The sequence below is a fragment of the Myotis myotis genome, unplaced genomic scaffold (genome assembly GCF_014108235.1).
Source record: "Myotis myotis isolate mMyoMyo1 unplaced genomic scaffold, mMyoMyo1.p scaffold_m19_p_3, whole genome shotgun sequence".
NCBI classification, from domain to species: domain Eukaryota; kingdom Metazoa; phylum Chordata; class Mammalia; order Chiroptera; family Vespertilionidae; genus Myotis; species Myotis myotis.
In genome coordinates, this window is record NW_023416335.1 from 37,114,887 (window position 1) to 37,137,378 (window position 22,492).

The 22,492-nt window shown below is 40.4% G+C and overlaps 1 protein-coding gene across 4 annotated transcripts in view; it reads right to left on the minus strand.

Annotated features, from left to right (window-relative positions):
- The window catches only part of PCCA (propionyl-CoA carboxylase subunit alpha), a 385,844-nt gene that overhangs the window by 211,848 nt on the left and 151,504 nt on the right, over positions 1-22,492 (minus strand). For all 4 annotated transcript variants that reach the window (XM_036297141.1, XM_036297140.1, XM_036297142.1 and 1 more), the window contains 3 exons: positions 12,510-12,588; positions 7,200-7,302; positions 3,854-3,948 (listed from right to left, as the gene is read on the minus strand). In XM_036297141.1, coding sequence (XP_036153034.1) covers positions 3,854-3,948; positions 7,200-7,302; positions 12,510-12,588 — 277 coding nt within the window. The remainder of the gene's footprint in view (positions 1-3,853; positions 3,949-7,199; positions 7,303-12,509; positions 12,589-22,492) is intronic.

Below are 22,492 nucleotides of genomic sequence, written 5' to 3' on the forward strand. Positions count from 1 at the left end.
CCAGGACAGCAAGGAGCCTGACTAGAAAGTGACCTCTGACCAGACACACCCGCTGCAGATCACCCTCAAGAAGACAACGGACCTGGCTAATCAACCTGCTCCAAAGAATTCAGAGAACACCCTGCTGAATTCTTCCTTACACTTCGTTTCTTATCTTCTCTTAAAGGCAAAATGCTCTGGTATTTCTAGATAATCATTGTTTTTATCTTTCTAGCAATTTTCATTTTGTCTTTTTATGAATGCCACAGGAACCCGAGGCTAGTCCCAGGAGGAGAACTCTTCTGCCCTTGCTGGAATACAGAAGCACCATAAAATTACTGCTTCCTACATAAAAAAGAAACAAAATAAATAAAACAGAAGTTATCTGAGACCTGGGCTGCATGGGGGCAGGGGGGGGATCTAGAAATAGCTCCTTCCATTGACAGGACAACTATTAATGCTACTCATGGCCATAATCCTAGGACCATGTCTTCTAATGCTGTTAACTTGCTTTATCTCATCCCGTCTAGGTGCCTTTAAACTTCAAATGGTCCTACAAGCCAGAAGAATTCCCTACAAACCTCCCCAAGAGGAAGAAATGGGATGTTAAGCCCTTAAACGTCACCCTTTTTCAGCAGGAAGCAGTAAAAGATCGGTCAACGCCCCTGTTCACCTTAACATCCCGTGGTTGTTGTACCACAAGGCTGGAAAGCTTATGGGACAAGGGGGGAATGTGAAGGAAAACCCCTATTCTATAAAACTACTGTTTGGAATTCTCTGCTATTCTTTAGACGGCCTCTTATTCTGAAAAAGTAACTTTGCTTTCTAGCCTGCTTGAATAGTGGGGGAGATAAACTTAGCTCTCTGACCTTGTAAGCCAGAGACTAGATACATCCAATGCCATGCCAGGTGCATTTTTTAATTGGATTGAACTGTATAATTTTCAAGGCCGCCACCAACAAGCACACAAAGGGCTGGCTCTTCTATAAAAAGGGAAGTTCTGCTTGTAGCTTTGCTTAGATTTGGATTCATTTCCCTGAGCCCGCCGCGGTAAATAAAGTGTAACTCCAAACTCTCAGAGCGTTGTTTGGTTCTGGTCCGGTTTTTTCTGTAACACTAGGAGCCTTCCTAAAGACACAACAGAGCATTCCTTTTGCCTTTTCTCCCCACTTCCCTCTTACATTCTGGTCCTGGTCCATCAGCTAAGGGCCAGCCCCATGTAGGCTGCAGTGGACAGTAGCTGGTTTCTAAGTGTGATGTCCCAAAAAACAGGAAGTAGAAGCTGGCAGTTTCAGGCCTGGGTACAGCCTCACTTTTATGTAGTCTATTGGTCAAGTAGTCACAGAGCACAGAATCAAGGGGAGGGAACACTGATGCCCCCAACTCCTCAACAAAAGAAGTAACAAAGGATTTGGGACTCTATTTTAAAATACTACACCAACCATATTTTAACAACTAATATAATTAAAGCGGAATTTGATTTTTACCATTACTCTGTGATTAAAAACTCATTCATATTCACACCTTTTCTTTTCAGAAACTATACACCCTTTATATTAAGTCACACTGGCTAGGCTGGTGAAAGCCACAATTGGCTATATTCCTTAGAGCCTGGTTACTAAAAACAGCAACGTACACTAACTGAGGGTTTTTAAGAACTAAAATAACACCAGAATATATACACATACCAACCTGGCATCAAATGAAAAATGAAGTTCCATGAAAGGTGGCTTGGAAAAGTGTCCAAAGTAGTTCTGATAAATTATGGAATTTCTAAGAACCATGCCCAGGAGCCTTTTCATGGTAGGATAAATTCAAGAAATTCTGGATCAACCTAATATTTTTTATCCCTTTGATGGATACAATTCGTTGGTGATTTGTTTGTCTTTTAATTAAATTTATTGGGGTGACATTGCTTTGCAAAACTATATAGGTTTCAAGTGTACAACTCAATAAAACATCAACTTTGTGAAATCATCAACAGGAGAGCCTACAAGGCATGTGCCCCAGAAATCCCATATGCCCACGAACACCCACAGGGTCTATATTACCTACAAGCCTGTGGGCATCACAGCTGGTTATCCAACCAACTTCCATCTCTAATAAAGCCCCAACTTATATTTCAAGTCTCTTATTTTCATGCACTGAAGTACTGAGAAAGGCCAGGTGGCAAAATCTTAATTACAAAAATACTAGAGGCCCGATGCACTAAATTCGTGCATGGGTAGGGTCTTTAGGTCTGGCCCGTGATCAGGGCTGATCTGTGGGGGGACCGGCGAGGCAATAGGCCCCCCCGCCCCCAACTGGCACCCACCTTGGCTGGCCTGGGGCCTGAGGGCTGGGGCAGCTCCTGTGTTGAGCATCTGCCCCCTGGTGGTCAGTGCACATCATAGCGACTGATCGTTCCACCAGTCATGCCATCGTTTTGTTGATTTGCAAGTTAGGCTTTTATTATATAGGACTAGAGGCCTGGTGCACAAAAATTTGTGCACTCGGGGGTGGGGGGCGCGTCCCTCAGCCCGGCCTGTGCCCTCTCGCAGTCTGGGACCCCTCGGGGGATGTCCACCTGCTGGCTTAGGCCTGCTCCCTGGGGGACTGGGCCTAAGCTGGCAGTCAGACATCCCTCTGGCAGCCCAGGAGCCCTCAGGGGATGTCCACTTGCCAGCAGGGAGCAGGCCTAAACTGCAGTTGGACATCCTTAGTGCTGCTGAGGAGGTGGGAGAGGCTCCCACCACCACCGCTGTACTGGCAGCTGTCAGCCTGGCTTGTGGCTGAGCAGAGTTCCCCCTGTGGGAGTGCACTGACCACCAGGGGGCAGCTCCTGCATTGAGCGTCTGCCCCCTGGTGGTCAATGTGTATCATAGTGACCAGTGATTCCCAGTCGTTCTGCTGTTAGGGTCAATTTGCATATTACCCTTTTATTATATAGGATTATTATATAGGATAGAGGCCTGGTGCATGGGTGGGGCCCGACTGGTTTTCCCTGAAGGGTATCCCAGATCAGGGTGGGGGTCCTCCTGGGGTGCTTGGCCAGCCTGGGTGAGGGGCCAAGGGTCATTTTCAGACTGGCCACACCCTCTTCAGGGTGGGGGTCCCCGCTGGAGTGCATGGCCAGCCTGGGTGAGGGGCTGAGGGCTGTTTGCAGGCTGGCCACACACCCTTCTGGGAGGGGGTCCTGCTGGGGTGCCTGGCCAGCCTGGATGAGTGGCTGATGGCTGTTTACAGGCTGGCCAAGCCCCCCAACGGGGACCCTCACCCCATGAGGGCGTGGCCAGCCTGGATGAGGGGCTGATGGCTGTTTGCAGGCTGTCCACAGCTCCTTCAGGGTGGGGGGTCCTGTTGGGGTGCCTGGCCAGTCTGGGTGAGTGGCTGATGGCTGTTGCAGGCTAGCCAAGCCCTCCAGTGGGGATCCTCACCCCATGAGGGTGTGGCCATCCTGGGTGAGGGGCTGATGGCTGTTTGCAGGCTCACAACGGCCCCCAGCCACCCAAGCTCCCAGTGGAGGCTGACTGGAAGCAGGTATCTGGGATTTATTTATCTTCTGTAATTGAAATTTTGTTGCCTTGAGCAGAGGCCACAGCCAGCGAGGGCAGGCAGGAAGCTTGGCTTCCTCCATCCCCAGGGCAACCAAGCCTCCTGCTTGCTCCAGCTCCGTGGCTGTCAGCTGCCATCTTGGTTGGGTTAATTTGCATACGGTCGCTCTGATTGGCTGGTGGGCATGGCTTGGGGTGTAGCGGAGGTGCGGTCAATTTGCATGTTTCTCTTTTATTAGATTAGATAGGTTTTACCATGACTATTAAAGCAAGTTTAGCCAATAAAATGAAAAAGAAATATATAAAAGCAGACAATTATAAATACTCATGGAGAGACCTACCTTGGTGCTTCCTCCACCACTTTCTGATTCCTTCGCTGAATTGAGCACTCTCTTTCATTGAGCCACAAAGCATTCCCATGTTTATCACCTAAAACCTGAAAAAGAAATACCATCTGAGAAAATATATAGCCATACCCATAGAGCATGTGTCCGTCCAGCTAATGTTTTGTCCATGCAACACCCCTTGGTTTTTAATACTCAAACTGCAGAGAACATATTCATTCCTCTTTTAGTTGATGTTAATAGAAAAAAACTTTATATTTAAAACCCAAAAACTGAAAACATTTTTATCAAAAACACTTGAGACAAAAACTCTCATATTACATTTTGAAAGCAGTGGGTAAACTATTAGCATCAATTGTACAAATTTTGTGAAGGATGCTGAGTGTCAATAAGGGGATACATATTCTACATGTCCTTGTGCTTAGGAGAGCCATGACTGTTATTACAAACATCTGTTGTTAACATGATTAACTGTTAATCAGGAAATACTTTTCTATTTATACACAATACAAGTCCGTTACTTATATATGGATGCTTTTATTTTGCTTTATTTTTGGTATAGGAATCTAGTAAATGGTCTGGGGTTAATATATAGCATACAATGATTTTCCCATACTATATAAAAAAGGGGTAGTATGCAAATTGTCCCCTCGACCAGGAGTTCAGGGAGTTCAACCAGGGGGCAGGGCCAGATAGGGGAAGGGATGGAGGCCCTGGCTGGTGGCAGATGGCCAGGGGAAGGGAGGGAGTACCCAGCCAGCCACCGCCTGCCACTAGGGACCCTACCAGTGCACAAATTCCATGCACTGGGCCTCTAGTTTGTAATAATGGGAAATAAGCTTGGATACCAAATAAAACAGTACACCCAGGGAAATTTTAATTCCTGACAATGAAAAAATTAATAAAAATGTGCCCCAAATACTGCAGAGGACATAGTCATACTTTTAAATATATATATATATATACACACACACACACACACACACACATATATATATATACACACACACATATATATACACACACACACATACACACATACTCATATATATCTGTTTAACAGAAATTCAAATTTAACATGGATCTTATCAGCTAAATCTGGCAACCCTAAAACAGACTCTTTGTTAATGTTTTTGCATGGCATGTTTGATTTTCATAATTGGGATAATCTCTTTTCGGAATTAAAGAGGAAATGCTTATTACTGAATGCATATATTAAACAGAAGTAAAAACTATTCTACAAACCAAAAAACTAGGCACTAATTTTAGTTCTAAACAGCTCTATGCAATCTCCCTGAATAAGTCATTCAGTTTCCTCATGCATTATAAATAGCAGCTAATATAATCTTAATATTTCATATGGGTACTGAAAAATAAAACAAAAAAGGAGATCATCTTTAGAACAGATATAGCAAACTATAAAATAAAGTTAATATGACTGCAAAGTTACTTTTTAGAAATAAAAATTAATCTATCAAAACCTCAAGAATGATTTCAAACAAAAGGAAAACGCTGTATAAAATTCCAATAAGGTGGAATTTTATTTCTATGGCTCTTAAAGATAGCTGCAATAAGTACATCTAAAATTACCACAAGAACCTCTTAAGAAATCTCTCAGTTTCAATTGCTGGTTCTCAATTGTGAAGAACCAGTGAATACTGTGTGCATCCCTCTTACTATCTTGTTGAATGGTGGTATTTTATTGCAGTGTGTATCCTTTTCTCATCATTGTATGTTGGATGAGTAGGTGTCACAGAGTGCCTTAAAATTCAGAGGTTCTCCCATCAGAAGAACTGCCCTTACGGGACTATATACAAGAAGTCTCAACCAGACCTGGACCAAGTCTGTAGACAAGATCCTGGTCTTGGAAGGAAAGTGGGTATATTCTGTTTATGGAAAGGACACGATCATTGGGTATAAGGGAATAAGTTGTGGTAGCTAATATCCAAAGATGGCCCACAACACAACCCAAATCACAGTACTCACATCCTGCACAATCCCATATGGCAATGTTCTAAGCAGACAACTAACTTGAAAAGTGTCACAAAAATGATTCTGTGCAGAAGATATATACAATACATATAACTGGCAAAGGACTCAAATAAAAATAGCTACAACCACTCAGTAATTTTTAAAAATCTAATTTAAAGGGGAGAGAGGCAAGTATGAGACTTGAGCAGTAACTTCACAAAATAAGATATCCACCTGGTCATACACTTACAACAGGTGCTCAATATCAGTAGTCATCAGGGAAATGCAAACTAAAACAGAGATACTGCTACATGTTTGCCAAAATGGCTAAATGTCTAAAAATTTGAGAATAGCGAGTTTTGTAAAGAATGGCAGCAATGGAAACTTTCATATATTGCTTGTGGAGTATACATTAGGACAACCACAGTATCTACTAGAACTAAGCATAACCTTACCATGTAATCCAAACATACCTCTCCTCAGTATAACCGAAAAAGAATATATATGTCCATAAAAAAACATATCATTTTATTCATAATATAGAAAAAAAACTAGAAAAAAACATGATACACCAAAAGAAAATGGATAAAATACAGGTTATTCAAACACTAGTACAGCACAGAGCAATTTTTTTTTTTTTAATGAATGATAAAATAGCCTCATGAAAGAATCTCAAAGAATGATGATGTGCAAAAGAAGCCAGGCACAACCAAGTATATATTGCCTGATTCCATTTATATAAAGTTTAAGAACAAACAAAAATAATCTATGGTATGAGATGTCAGAATACCTGTTGCTTTTGGCAATCAGGAGCGGGATTGTATTCTTTTTCTTCTATGTTTTATTTCAAAAAACACATTTTGTTTTTGCAACCAACCCCTACAAACTTTAACAGTTTCATTAAAATCTTAATTTGAGTAGCAAATTTGATTCCTTCATCTCTATACAACTAGCTCCTAGTAGAATGAATATCACAGTGAGCCACACAGACATCTGGTTAACTGAAATGACACAAGAGTCCAGGTCAGGCACTTTTCTTTTTAAAATACCCTAAAATGGCCCAATCTCAGAAGACCAAATAAGTCTCTATGTGTAATATATTTATCCTGCACAGAGATCTTGGGACAGCTTCTTTCTGGAGCTGGGCTTTTATATCATTCTGCATCCTGACATTCTGGCACTTTGACAAAAGCATACCAGATTCCAAAGGTAGGTAGATTATCAATTTATGTACTTTCTCTATTTTATAATTATTCCAACATATCAGAACAATTCACAATCATTCTAACTGGAAGAAAGGATATGTTTCTGATAGGAAAAAATGACATATTTAAAGTCATAATAATTAGAAATTATCTTAAAATATACCAACCTGAATTTCTATATGACGAGGGTTATCAATAAATTTTTCTATTAGTAGCCTATCATCACCAAAACTAGAAGCAGCTTCTTGAGATGAAAACCTAAAACCATCCCTGTAAAGGGAAACAGAAGAACAGTCAAGCAAACAAACAAAAAAATACAGCCCTTAATATAAAAGAAAACGAATTAAATATTTATTTTGGCTTACTTCTGAACAAATGCAGAGGAAAACTCACTTAGTGAACAAATAACTAAGTTAACTTTGGTTGAACTATAGCTCTTCCTCTTACTAGCTCTATGACCTTGGGTGATGATTTAACTTCCCTGATCTTAGATTTTATATCTAAACAGGAATATTGGTACTCATTTTGTAGACTGTTAAACCTGAGATTTTAATAAACCATATCAAACATATAAAGTTCCATTTCTTCAACCCTAATCCTGTATAATAAAAGGCTAATATGCAAATCGTCCCCTCAACCAGGAGGTTCGCCCGGGAGTTCGACCATGAGGCAGGGCCAGCTGGCCAACCACCCGTGGCCCCTCCTCCAGCCGGTCCTGCTCTGAATCAGCCCTGATTGGGGCAGGCCAGTCAGACCCCACCCATGCACAAATTTGTGCACAAGGACTCTAGTATATCATAATTCCGCTAATAAAAAATATATAAAAGTACATATCCATTAGACTCAATAGTCAGATGCACACAGAAATGAAAATGACCTGGCCAACTGCACAGCTGGGGCAGAACTACAGCCAACAGGAGAATCCTCAAGAACATTTCCTGATATTTTAAATATTCCTTTAAATTGCCTCCTTCACAACCATATAGACAGGGAATAGATGCAATGCAGCATGATATTAATAGCTGGTGATTGTAGAAGATAAATACATGGGATTTTTTGGACTATTCTCTCAAATTTTGCATAGGTTTTATTTTTCCAGGACATAGAGCAATTTTTTAAAAATGAAGAGCATGGCCCTAGCCGCTCTGACTCAGTGGATGGAGTGTTGGCCCTCAGACTGAAGCATCCCAAGTTTGATTCTGGCCAAGGGCATGTACCTTGGTTGCAGGCTTGATCCCTTGCCCTGATAGGGGCACATGCAGGAAGTAACCAATTGATGTGTCTCTCTCATATTGATGTTTCTCTCTCTGTCTCTCCCCGACCTTTACACTCTCTCTAAAAGTCAGTGAAAAAATATCCTCAGGTGAGGTTTAACAACAACAACAAAAAAAAAAAAAAAAACAAAAAGAGCATATATCATTAAATCAAATAGTCTCATGCTTTCGTTAATCTCAACAAAGTTTCAGAGATGATTTATTTATCAAGTTGAAGAAAATAATATTTTAGGTAGAAAATTTGTGTGTGTACTTTTGTGAATTGATGAGCATATTTAAAATCAATATGCCATTTACCGGCCAAAAAATGGTTAAATTATTTACCAAATGATGCCTAATATATGAATGAATACAGTGATCACTGAATTCTAAATTAAGATCCATAGGCAACAGCAGCACAGCAAACCTCACTGCCAAGAAACTAGAGCAATCCTCAGCATAAAAGAATATGTTACTAACATTAGCCCTGGAGAAATGACTGATAAGAAATCTGAGATCCTATGAAAAGTAAATGCTAAGGCTTTCAGTAAAATTGCTATATAAGTTAAGTGCCATACATACAAAAGGGGAAACAAGGAGGAAAAAAAACACACTAAAGTTCATAAAATCCACATTTCTTATAAAGCCATTATGTTGTGTTTAATATCTTCATTACATCAGTCTTTCCTACAAAGACGCTGTAGCAGATTGTCTTTCCCAAAGATGGTCCCAGTGGCCACACCCATTCCACGTGCTCTTCTAAGAATCTTGCTATTCCCTCTTGATGAAGTGGAATCTAATTCCCTTCCTACGGGATTTGGGCAGAAATATGGTGGAAGGGAACCTATGTGACTTCTGAGACTGGATTACAAACAGTGAAAGAGCTTCCATTTGTATCTGAAACAACTGCCCTTGGATCACTGGGTCCCTAAGTAAAAAGTTCACAGCTACCACACTGTGAGGAAGCCCAAGCCACCCATGAAGTCTACTTGGCAAACAGGTGTTACATTTAAAGCATAAAAGATAACTTTAACATCTGAACTTCAAAAGACAAATAAAATGGATTCTGTGGTAAAAATGAAATTAAACATGCCTCCTCCCCTTATACTTGCTTCCACCCAAACACAGCAACCAGTCAGCCTGACTTCAAACATTTCACGTAGTTAACCAATGCTCAGTAATATAAAGGTAAGTCCCCACTACCAAAAGGAATCAAACCAGACAGAATTCCAGAGAGGCTAAGAACCAGACCCTTCTTCAATTAAGCTTTACTATTTTGAAGATAAAAGCCCTCACTCTGGCCTTAATCTCTCAGTCTTTCCCAAGAAATTTTCAATAAAACAGTGTAGTAGCATATGCATTTAATGCATATAAATCAACACTCAGACCAAAGAGAGAGTAAGAGCAAAAAAATAAGGTAAATAGTGACTGCAAGTAATCCTGGAGTACACTCATCCTCTGCATCAAATCACTCAGCAAATCCTGTTGCCTCTACTTTGAGGATTAAACTCTCTTCTTATCACCTCCACCATTACACTGAGGAAAGCCACCACCGCCATTTTTCTTGCATGGATTATTGCTAAAGCCTCCCTGATTTCAGAGTTCATGATTCTACTGTCCGTTAAGTCTGTTTCAAGATAGCAACCAGTGATCCTTTAAAGCAGGGGTCCTCAAACTACGGCCCGCGGGCCACATGCAAATACAAATATTGTATTTGTTCGCATTTTGTTCTTTTACTTCAAAATAAGATATGCGCAGTGTGCATAGGAATTTGTTCATAGTTTTTTTTTAAACTATAGTCTGGCCCTCCAACGGTCTAAGGGACAGTGAACTGGCCCCCTGTTTAAAAAGTTTGAGGACCCCTGCTTTAAAACTTAAGCCACAAAATCTTGATAACTGATTAACCTGGTTGATACATATATAAGTTCATCATATTCTACTTTTTTATATGTTTGAAATGTTTTATAATTTTAAAAAAGTAAATATCAGGAATTTGTTGAAGTTCCATTAAAGTGACTTCTCTACTCAAAATCCTCCAATGCTCCGTCATCTCACTAAGAATGCTCTACAACGTCCTACATAATCTGCCCCCATTCCACCCAAAACCCCTTGACCCATCTCCTTGTACTCCTCCCTCCCTCCACCACCTGGCCACCTTGCTGCTCCTGGATCTCTCAAGACATGTTCTGGGGTCGAGGCCTCTGCCCTTGCCCGGGTCCTTCCCTCCTTACTACAATGTGAATTCTCAGTGGGGACAAACCTACATCTTGTTTAGAATGGGAATTTCCTCCAACCTTCTCCAGACCTCTTGAGTTCCTCCTTTATTTTTTATACTCCTTATCACCTTCCACCATAATATATGATTTACTTTGATTTTGTTTATCTCTTTCTATCGTATAGGCTTTCTGGACCTTGGTTATGCCAGGATCCCTTTTGCAGAAACATGCAGCATATGAACTTTCTGTCAAAATAAGGCTTAAAGTGATTTAAAACACATAGAAAATATACAGAATTGCATAGGAAATACATTACATTAAAATACAGGTATCAAAATATTTTTTAAACAATTTGGGGATATAATGTATATGGTTCTTTATTCATCAAAAAGCTCCAACAAGTCTAATAATCAGTATAACCTAGAGATATCTATAACTGTAATGTGATAAGATAATACTGTATGTGATTTCCTAAGTGGTGAAAATCTCCAGAGATACTACTACTACTAATATAGTTTGTTGCCTATATTGGAGGAAACACTAAACTGCCACTAGATGATAATGAAAGAAATATGTACTTTTTAAAACTCATCCAGCTGCATGAACAGTCCCTGAATTCTACGGGTCTTTGAATTCAAAGGTTAAGAACTCCTGAGCTAGTGTGTAAACTGTATGGAGGAATTAATTATTTTGTTTGTTTCTGTTCATTGCTGTATTCCTGGAATGTTATTAAAACATAGTAGGCTCTCAACAAATATTGCCATCCATGCAATGAGTTTATTCTGGTAGGGTAAGCTTAAGATGGGAGAGAATCTGATATTACCTCAGTCGATATCAGGTATCAGTGACACTCTGAGAGTGAGACTGAGGTTTAAAGACCTGCATTTGTCGTATATCATCACTCCACATCATAAGCCAATTACTTTCTGACACTTAACAAAAGTCATAATGGTGTTCTGAGACAATTTTCTTGTTAGCGTTAAAACTATCTGTGTAAGTCCGCAATGTGGTGTCTTCCCAAAAGATTTTAATGGCTAGTATATTGCCTTTAGGAGCTTTTTACCTCCTTGTTCACTTTAGAACCTAATTTCTGACTTAATATTGTACTGGATGACTTTCATACCAACTACTCCAGATTGCTGTCATATAGAGATTTTGAGGAGTGGGAAGGAAAAGAGAAAGAAAGGGAGACAGCAAAATTAGCAGCTTAGAAGACCAATTTACTTCTGGGTAAAGGGTAGAAAATGCAACAATAATTATTCAGTGATTTTTTTTTACCCCTCTCCAAAAAATGACATAAATCTCTCTTACTACCAATCCTGAAAATAAATAAGACTACAAATCTGAAGAGTCCCCTAAAACCTGCTCATATTAGACAGTTTTTCAAAAAATTATTTTGTATAATCAATGCTTTGGGTTTTTTAATTACTGTTTTAAAATATACTTTTAATTTCTGAACTACTAATAAAAAATGTTCTAAATTTACAATGGAGTGCACTATAAAATGGACATACAGTAATTTCAAATTAAAAAAGATATATATTTTACGCTATAAAAGTATCAAAGTATTTCACTACTTTTATAAACAAGGAAATGAAAGCAAGTACATACTGAGTAATAAACAAATGAAATAATGACACCTTTTAAATATGTGGTTTAAATCTTTGGCTGCACTTAGAATTACACGATCAAATGTTAGTAACTTTTGCCTAGAAAATGGAATCATAACTGTAAATTTTAAAAGTAGACTGTAAAAATGAAAAAATTATCCTTTCTTAATGTTTAATAAATTAAAAACCTTCCTATAATACGGTAATCATCATGAAAATATAAGTAAGGAAGTTTCTGCATAATTCCAATTTTTCCCATCTAAAATTGGGAAAAAAGCAAAAATTAGATGGTGATTGTAATTATTTCATTATGTTTTTGATATTTGTCTACTTGTCAGATTCATAAAACTCTAGTAACTGTACTTTTCATCAAAAGTATATTTTGGACAGCATCTCACCTGGTCTCTTCATCATCCCAAGCGATTCGCATGCCTTTCCCACCACCACCTGCTGAGGCCTTGATCATGACAGGGTAGCCTAACAGCAGGGAAGAATTAGACAGAAGTTCAGACTTTGATCATTTGGATGCAGGAACATGACAACTGACCACATGTTCAATAACACAGGAGACAATAACTAATTTATTTAAAAGTTCCTTTCTTTAGAGTCAGGAAGATAACACCAGTATAATGATCTTGCATATATTTTTAATGAGAGTGTGTTCATTTAAAAAAAAAAGAGAGACTATCAATAAATGTAACATTTTCACCAATAATGAAACCAAAAGCTAAGAAAACATAAATTATTTGACAATGAATTCCAAAACTGGGAGTAAATATAGTATTAACCAACTAAAGATGCGTGAAGCAACTTACATAGCATTAAGGAAACACACAAATATACACACACACACTCATATGATTCCCCCAAACTGCTGCTTGGATGCATAACAAACTAAATTCCCTTGTTTTAAAAGTAATGATTTATAGTGCTTGAGGTATTTTTATCTGAAAAGTCACAGGAATCCCCTGCAGCTTTTACCAGCAAGAACTGACATGATGGTTTTGGGAAAAATCAAGCCCTGACTATTATATTACAAAAGTTCCAGATCTTGCTGACATCAATGGAGAAGCTATTGCCCTAAATCCATTCATTCAACAGGGAATGCCTAGACTAGTGGGAATTACTAAAATACAACATAAGGCCCCAAACAAAGGATATTTCCAGGTATAGTTTTATAAGAGAAAATAAAATCATAAAATTGTTGTTAGCAAGATTTAATATTTAGACTAGTTATTACAAAGTAAAATTTTTGACAGCATGAGTCATCTATAACAATTTATCAAGAGAAGTTGTAAAGTCTTGTTTAGAGGTTTTCTGAAAAACAAGGTGGAGATACACATGTCTGAGGCCACTTGTTTAGGATTGTTTCTGAAAAAAGAAGAGGTCAGTAGTGAGCCTTTAAAGGACTCTTCCTGGCCTGTGATGCTCTTAGAGTCTAAGAGCACTGAACTCTCTCTATAGGATCTTAGAGGGAAAGGGAAGAGAAGGCTAAAGGTCATAGACCTTTGACCTCTAAACCATAAAATAGCACTCTTAACTTCAACTTAGTTAAAAAGGCACTTGCTTCCTAAGTGTTTCATAATTAATTCAATTTTTAAAATTCTGATGTTGGTTATCTGATGTTGGTCTGTTGTTGTCTGCGTAGGATACCTTTATGCGGGAGTAGCATTTTAAAAGCAATGATAAGTGTAGTGAGAAGAAGAAAGATTAACATATAGTTTTCACATTGGGAGCTTTATATTCTAGGATGAGGAAAAGTACCCAAATAATTCTATCATTAGGAATTCAGAAGAGAAAAGAATCACAGGAAGGTAAGAGAAAAAGAATTAGGAAAAGCATATTCTAGAAAGCCAAAAAAAATTAACATACTTTCATTCTTACATCACATCAGAGAGCCATAAAAAGAAAAGAAAGTCCATTTGTACTTTCCCTGAGGAAGTTATATTTGGTTAAGATGGTGTTCATTAAACTTCCTCATGAAATGTCATTTTTGTTTGTAATTAGAAAATGATCACACTTTTATCTCCATTATCACAATTACCAGTATGCAAACTGCCATCATCTCTTCCTAGGACTCCTGTAATAGCCCCCTAACAGAACTCCCCATCACTAGAGGTGGTCCCAGTAAACTACACAGTGGTCAGTGAAATTCTTTAACAATATATTTAGCTTCACCTCTCTCTCCTGCCTAAAACATTAGGTGTTTACAATGTACTAAAAAAAAAAAAAAAATCACAGTTGTATAAAGAAAGAAATTATGAACTCAAGGATAGAATCATAAAAGGTAGAGAAAAATGGACAAAGATATACTTGTTGAATCAGAATGCCAGAAAAGGCTATGCTACACTTGCCCTAAGAAAGCTGAAAAAAAAAAAAGAAAGAAAGAAAAAAGCTTAAAAGATATTCATCTGAACATCAATTAATTTACCTATCAAACAAAATAAACTTTAACATCCTTTAAATAAAAGTAACAAAATCTAAACATTCACAATGTCTACAATCCAATAAAAAATTAAGAGACATGTGAAAAGGCAAAATGTGATCCACATCAGAAGGAAAATAGTCAACAAAAACAAACTCAGAAATAAAAAGCCTTAAAACAGTTATTACAAATACTATTACAAATTACAGATATTGTAAATACTGTCTGTATGATTCAATGGAAAAATAATCATGATGAGGAAAGAAGTAGAAAATATAAAAAATTAAAATACAATTTCTAGGTATAAAAATAAAATGGCTGAAAGGAAAAAAATTCAACAATGTATAAAAAGAATTATATGCACCATGACCAAGTGGGATATATTTCAGTTACGCAAGGCTAGTTCAACATTCAAAAACCATTTAATGTAATCTATCACTAAAGAAGAAAAGAAGACCACATAAGCAGATACTCCAACACCCAATGAGTTCAGCAAACTAGGGATAGAAGGAAATTACTTAGACTTCATAAAGAACATCTACAAAATACCTACAGCTAACCTCAGACTTAATGTTGAGGATCGATGCTTTCCCTCTAAAATCAGGAACAAGGTAAGGAGGCTCCCTTTTACCAGTCCTATTAAACATGCTACTATAGTTCCTAGCTTAACCATTAGGACAAGAGAAAGCTAAACAAACTGGTAAGAAATAAATAAAACTCTTCATTAGCAGGTAATATGATTGTCTATGAAAAAAATCTCTAAAAATCAACAACCACCACCAAAAGCAAACTTCTAAAACTACAATGTGATTATAGCAAAGCTGCAGGATACAAAAGGCATTGCATTCCTATACACCAGTAATGAAAACTTGGAATTTAAAACTAAAAACACAATATCATTTACATTAGCAGCAAAAAAAAAAACAGAATACTTAGGCATAAATATAAGTATCTACATGAGACTTATTATAAAGCTACAGTAATCAAGTTAGCATGATATTGGTAAAAGAACAAATTAATCAATGGAATAGAACAGAGAGCCCAGAAATAGACTCACACAAATATAGTCAACTGAAATTTGACAAAGCAGCAAAAGCAATTCAATGAAGAAAAGAAAGTCTCTTCAACAAATGGTACTAGAACAACAAGCAGCCATATGTTAAAAAAAAAAATGAATCTAGACACAGTCCTTATACCTTTCACAAAAGTTAACTCAAAGTGGACTGTAGACCTAAATATACAATACTAAATAATAGACTTTCTAGATGATAAGTAGGAGAAAAATCTAGGTGATCTTGGATTTAGCAATAAACTTTTACATATAACACCAAAAGTGAAATCGATGAGAGAAAAACATTGATAAACTGAACTTTATTTTAAAAATATATCTGGTAAAGAACTTGTATCTAAAATATACAGAGCTCTTAAAACTCAACAAAAAGAAAACTAAAAACACAATTTAAAAATAAGTAAAAGATTTGAATAGACAACAAAAAGATTTGAAGATATAAGATGGCAAATGAGCATATGAAAAGATGTTCAACATGATTTGTCATCAGGGAAATGAAAATTAAAACAACATACTACTACACACCTTATTAGAATTCCTAGTATCCAGAACACTGACAACATCAAATGCTATTCACTGCTAGTAGGAATGCAAAATGACTTTACCTAAAGCTAAATAAATATAATTTTACCATATGACCCAGAGGGAGGTATATACTCAATTGAGTTAAAAATTTATGTCCACATAGAAACCTGCACACAAATGTTCACAACGTCTTTATTCACAATCACCAAAAACTAGAAATAACCATGATATCTTTCAAAAGGTGAAAGGATAAACACACTGTTGTATAACCATATAGTGGGATGTTGCTCAACTGAAAAAAAAAATATGAGCTATAAAGCTGTGAAAAGACATGGAGAAACCTTTAAATGCATCTTGCTAAGTTTAAGAAGTCAAAGTGTAGGATTTTAACTATATGACTTTCTGGAAAGGGTAAGACTATCCTATCTAATAAAAGAGAAACATGGTAATTAGCCGTACATCCACTACCCTTCCCATTGGCTAATCAGGGTGATATGCAAATTAACTGCCAGCCAAGATGGCGGCCGGCAGCCAGACAGCTTGAAGCTAACATGAGGCTTGCTTGCTTCAGTGACGGAGGACTCCAACGTTCCCCGCCTGCCATGCCGGCCTCTGAGCTTGCAGTTTGAAACATTGCTACAAATATAGAAGCTAAACAAAACCCCAGAAACCTGCTTTCAGCCAGCCGGGATCTCAGAGCTGGAGTTGGTACATTGTTTCGATTATAGAACCCAAACAAACCAGATACCTGTTTTCAGCAGCAGAGGCCTCAGAGCCGGCCGGAGCCAGAGCTAAAGCAGGCCCAGAATTAAAAAAAAGAAAAAGAAAAAAAGGAGCAGTTGGGAGCTTCAGTCACCCGCCAGCCTGAAAACAGCCCTCAGCCCCTCACCCAGACTGGCAAGGCACCCCAGTGGGGACCCCCACCCTGAAGGATGTGTGACCAGCTGCAAACAGCCATCATCCCCTCATCCAGGCTGGCCAGGGACCCCAGTGGGGACCCCCACCCTGATTCAGGACACTCTTCAGGGCAAACCAGGCGGCCCCCACCCATGCACCAGGCCTCTATCCTATATAGTAAAAGGGTAATATGCCTCCCAGCACTTGGATCAGCGGAGCCGCGAGGCCTCCCAGCACCAGGATCAGCGGAGCCGAGAGGCTTCCCGGCACCGGGATCAGCGTGACAGGGGGCAGCGCCCAAACCCCCTGATCGCCCTGTGGCTCTGTGTGTGTGACAAGGGGCGGGGCCACAACCTCCCTATCCACCCTGCTCTGTTCGTGACAGGGGAAGGCGCCCCAACCCCCTGATCAGCCCTGCTCTGTGCCTGATGGGGGGAGCTCCCCAACCCCCTGATCGCCCTGCGGCTCTGTGTGTGACAGGGTGCGGCACCCCAACCCACCCCCCACAGGCCCTGCTCTGTGTATGAAGGGGTAGAGCCATAACCTCCCCATCGGCCCTGCCCTGAGTGTGACAGTGGCGGCGCCCCAACCCCCTGATCGGCCCTGCTCTGTGGGTTATAGAGGGCGGTGCCCCAACTCCCCTATTGGCCCTACTCTGTGAGTGACAGGGGGGAGCTCCTCAACCCCCTGATCGGCCCTGCTCTGTGCGTGACAGGGGGGAGCTCCCCAAACCCCTGATGGGCCCTGCTCTGTGCGTGACAGGGGACAGCGCCCCAACCCCCTGATTGGCCCTGCTCTGTGCGTGACACGGTATGGAGCCCCAACCCCCCTGATGGGCTCTGCTCTGTGCGTGACAGGGGGCAGCGCCCCAACCCCCTGATTGGCCCTGCTCTGTGCGTGATAGGGGGTGGTGCCGCAACCTCCCCATCGACCCTGCCTTGAGTGTGACAGGGGGCGGTGCCCCAAACCCCAATAGACCCTACCCTGAGCATGACTGAGGGTGGCATCACAACCTTCCGATCCGCCCTGCTCTGTGCATGACAGGGGGCGGTGCCCCAACTCCCCAATCGGCCCTGCTCTAAGCCCGACCCAGGGCTGAACCTAGGGATTGGGCCTGCCCTCTGCCACCCGGGAGCAGGCCTAAGCCAGCAGGTCGTTATCTCCTGAGGGGTCCCAGACTGCGAGAGGGCACAGGCCGGGCTGAGGGACCCCCTCTCCCCCCCGAGTGCACAAATTTTTGTGCACCGGGCCTCTAGTAGATATAATAAAAGAGCAGTGTGTGCCAGGGATTGGGGGTGTTGAATAGGTGAAGCCCAAGGGAAACTATTTTGTATGAAACTGTAATGGTGGATACATGTATTATGTATTTGTTAAAACTCATAACTATACAACAGAGTGAACCTTAATTTAAACTAAGGACTATAGTTAATAATAATGTATCAATGTTGGTTCATTAATCTTAACAAATGTACCACATGAATGCAAGATGTTAATAATTGGAGAAACTTTGTAAAAGGCTGGGGTTGGGGGTGTATATGGAACGCCACATACTATCTGTTCAATTATTCTGTAAATATAAAACTGTGCTTAAAAAAATCAAGAATCCTAATCATTTAAAATGTGTGTGTGGGGGGAGGAGGGGAGCACACATTTGAAAAAAACAGTTCATAAAAGATTAATAAATGGTCATTAAGCATGTGGAAATATGCTCAACAGTATTAGGTATTAAGGAAATAGAATTTAAAATCACAAGGAAATAAAACTACACATCCATTAGAATTACTTAATTTAAAGAGAAAAGCAATATGAAGTGTTTTCCAAGGATGGAGTAACTGGAACTCTCAAACACTGCTATTGGAAATGTAAAATGAGGGAATGGACATTTTCAAAAGGGATAAAAATGTTCTATATATTAATTGTGGTTACATTTATTAAAATTCATTGTTGGTTTTTTTTTATGTATTTTTTATTGATTAAGATATTACATATGTGTCCTTGTCCCCACGTTACCCTCTACCCCCCCCCCCCGCTCATGCCCTCACCCCCCCGTTGACCATGTCCATTGATTAGGCCTATATGCTTGCATATAAGTCCTTTGGTTGATCTTTCCCCCTTACCCCCACCCTCCCCTACCTTCCCTCCAAGTCCCGACAGTCCAATCAATGCCTCTCCGTCTCTGGATCAGTCCTTGTTCATCAGCTTATGTTGTTCATTATATTCCACAAATGAGTGAGATCATGTGGTATTTATCCGCTCTCCAGTTCCATCCCTGCTGTGGCAAATGGTAAGAGTTCCTTTTTCTTCTTCCTCTTCTTAAAGAATACCTTTCAGCATTTCATATAATGCTGGTTTGGTGGTGATGAACTCCTTTAGCTTTTTCTTATCCGTGAAGCTCTTTATCTGACCTTCTATTCTGAATGATAGCTTTGCTGGATAAAGTAATCTTGGTTGCAGGTTCTTGCTATTCATCACTTTGAATATTTCTTGCCAGTCTCTTCTGGCCTGCATGGTTTCTGTTGAGAAATCAGCTGACAGTCGTATGGGTACTCCCTTGTAGGTAACTGACTGTCTTTCTCTTGCTGCTTTTAAGATTCTCTCTTTATCTTTTGCTCTTGGCATTTTAATTATGATGTGTCTTGGTGTGGTCCTCCTTGGATTCTTTTTGTTTGGGGTTCTCTGCGCTTCCTGGACTTGTAAGTCCATTTCTTTCACCAGGTAGGGGAAGTTTTCTGTCATTATTTCTTCAAAAAGGTTTTCAATATCTTGCCCTCTCTCTCCTTCTGGTACCCCTATAATTCTGATGTTGGTACGCTTGAAGTTGTCCCAGAGGTTCCTTACACTATCTTCATATTTTTGGAATCTCTTTTCTTTTTTCTTTTTCGGTTGGGTATTTTTTGTTTCTTTGTATTTCAAATCTTTGACTTGATTCTTGGGATCCTCTTGTCTGCTGCTGGATCTCTGTAAATTATTCTTTATTTCAGTCAGTGTATGCTTAATTTCTAGTTGGTCCTTTTTCATGTCCTCCATGGTCTCACTATACTTATTGAGGGATTCATTAAATTTATCGGCGGTTTCCATAAAATTCTTGAAAAACCTTATAAACGTGGCCTTGAACTCTATATCCAATCGTTTGCTTTCCTCCATTTCTGCCATTTGTGACCTGTTTCTTTGTCTCCGCATTTTGGCAGCTTCCCTGTGTTGATAGAGTGGCCCTGTGCGCCAGGTGTCCTGTAGGGCCCAGTAGCTCAGCCTCCCCAGTTACCTGGGGTGGATACTCTTGGTGCACTCTTGGTGCCTTGGTTGTTGTAGGATCACTGGGAGGAATTGACCTCCAGGCCAATTGGCTGTGAGAATCAGCTGTGTCTAAAGTGGGAGAACTTCTGTGCTGAAGACACCCTCTGGGGCAAGACTTGCTTCAGTGGGGCTTTGGTGCTCACTGAGTCTGCTCCCTGAGTGTGTCCCTTATGGATCTGAGGAGTTGCAATCTGGATGGTCCCCCTCTGACCACTGGGTACAGTGGCTCCTGGATCTAAGGAGGTGCTAAGTCAGCCTCTGCCTGAGGCCACACAGCAGGAGCCACGAAGAGGCTCAGCTGTGAAGCAATGCAAGCCGCTGCGGGGCCTTGGGCCTTCTCTTGGAAGTTCCGGGTCTGCCTGGATCGGCTGCAGTTAGGTACATTCACATGCAAAAGCCTCTGCCGCAGCCTGGGTGGGGCGGGGTCTCAGGGAGTCAAAGGGCGGAGAAAGCAGCTATGGCCGATTCTCTGCCCGGAGTCGCGCGTCTCAGTGTCCCGGTAATGGCTGCAAGCACCTCTGAGGGAAAGCCGCCCTCAAGTTCGCCCGCTGCCGGACAGAACAGCCTCTCCCCGTATGAGTCCTGGGTCCCCAGAGACTTCCCGGAACCGGAGTTCAGAGCAGTCCGGAGCTTGTGATTCAAAAAGACAGCCGCGTCCTCAGGCGCCACCCCCTTTCCTCGCGCACGCGAGCCGCCGTACCTCTGCACTTCACCTCCGCAGCGCCTCTGGCTCTCAGCGTGCTTTTCTTTCCTTCTAGTTGTAGAATTTACACTCAGCCAGCCTTCCTGTTGTTCTGGATGATGTTTGCTCAGTCCTTTGAGGTAATTTTCAATTGTTGTGTGAGGCGACAATTTCCCGGTGTTTACCTATGCCACCATCTTAGTTTTTTCTAAAATTCATTGTTATGCACTTAAAATTGATGTATTATATTCTTCACAAAGAATTATTTTTATAAAGCAATCAAACAAAATGAACAAATTGTCTATAAACTAACAAAAACTAGATGGAGAGCTATGTCTTCAATAGCTACAGAACACAGAACAAAGACTTCAGGGCTATGCTGATAGAAAGCTACTATCAACCTGGATTTGCCTATACAGCAAAACTATCTTTCAAGAAAGAATGCAAAATACACTATCATGTAAACAAAAACCAAGTTAACTACCGGTAGAAATTTCTAAAGAGTAAATTCCCAGGAGCGGGGCTGCCAGGAGACAGGACTGGGGGTGGCTGTGGCAGGAGGGACTGGGCGGGGGCGAGAGGATGGGCCAAGACCCGCCCCTGTGCCCACCACAGCCTCGTGGCCCACAGGTCCTTTCAAGGTGCATGAATTTGTGCACTGGGCCCCTAGTCATCTTATAAAACAAGGTTCTCTGTCCAGATCACCAATTTAGGTCATTCCCCTTTTCTTACATTGGTAATGGATAGTTGACATCTTCTCTCAACTTTCTGCCTAAGGTCTTGCCCCTTCCTAAGGGGAGCCTACACCCAACGGTTAGTTGATACAACTGGCCAATTTGAGACTACCATAAAAGACCAACAAACATTCAGAGCTTTCTATAGGATTAGCTAAATCCTTTGTTGAGTATGCATCTCAACCCAATTAAACTTCTCCTTTAATCCAGTTTCCTTCACTCCCTCACACTGTTGGTCCCAAGGGTATTCTCCCAATAAACTTTCCGAGTCTGCTTACAAGAGAATCCAAAGAATAGCAGAGGAGTTATATGGTAGGCTATCATTATAGTGTTCTAAGCAAGAAACTAGTTTAAACAAAGAGAGAAGCAATAGAAATGCAGAGTTGATGAATTCAGGATTTAAGTGATGATAATGGTGCAAAAATTGCAAACCACATAATGAAATATAACACTGAACACTGAAACATGGAAAAAGCCTCACTGCTAATATCAAAACTGAGACCTCTCTACTTCTGCCTCTGGGATCTGTGAATATTGCAGATGCTAAAACCTCCATCAGCCTTATTTCATGAATAAGGCTCCAACAGAACAGAACTTCTTCCCACCCCACTACCTGACCAATGAAGAATAAACACTTAGGACAGTGGTTCTCAACCTTCCTAATGCCGCAACCCTTTAATACAGTCCCTCATGTTGTGGTGACCCCCAACCATAAAATTATTTTCGTTGCTACTTCATAACTGTAATTTTGCTAC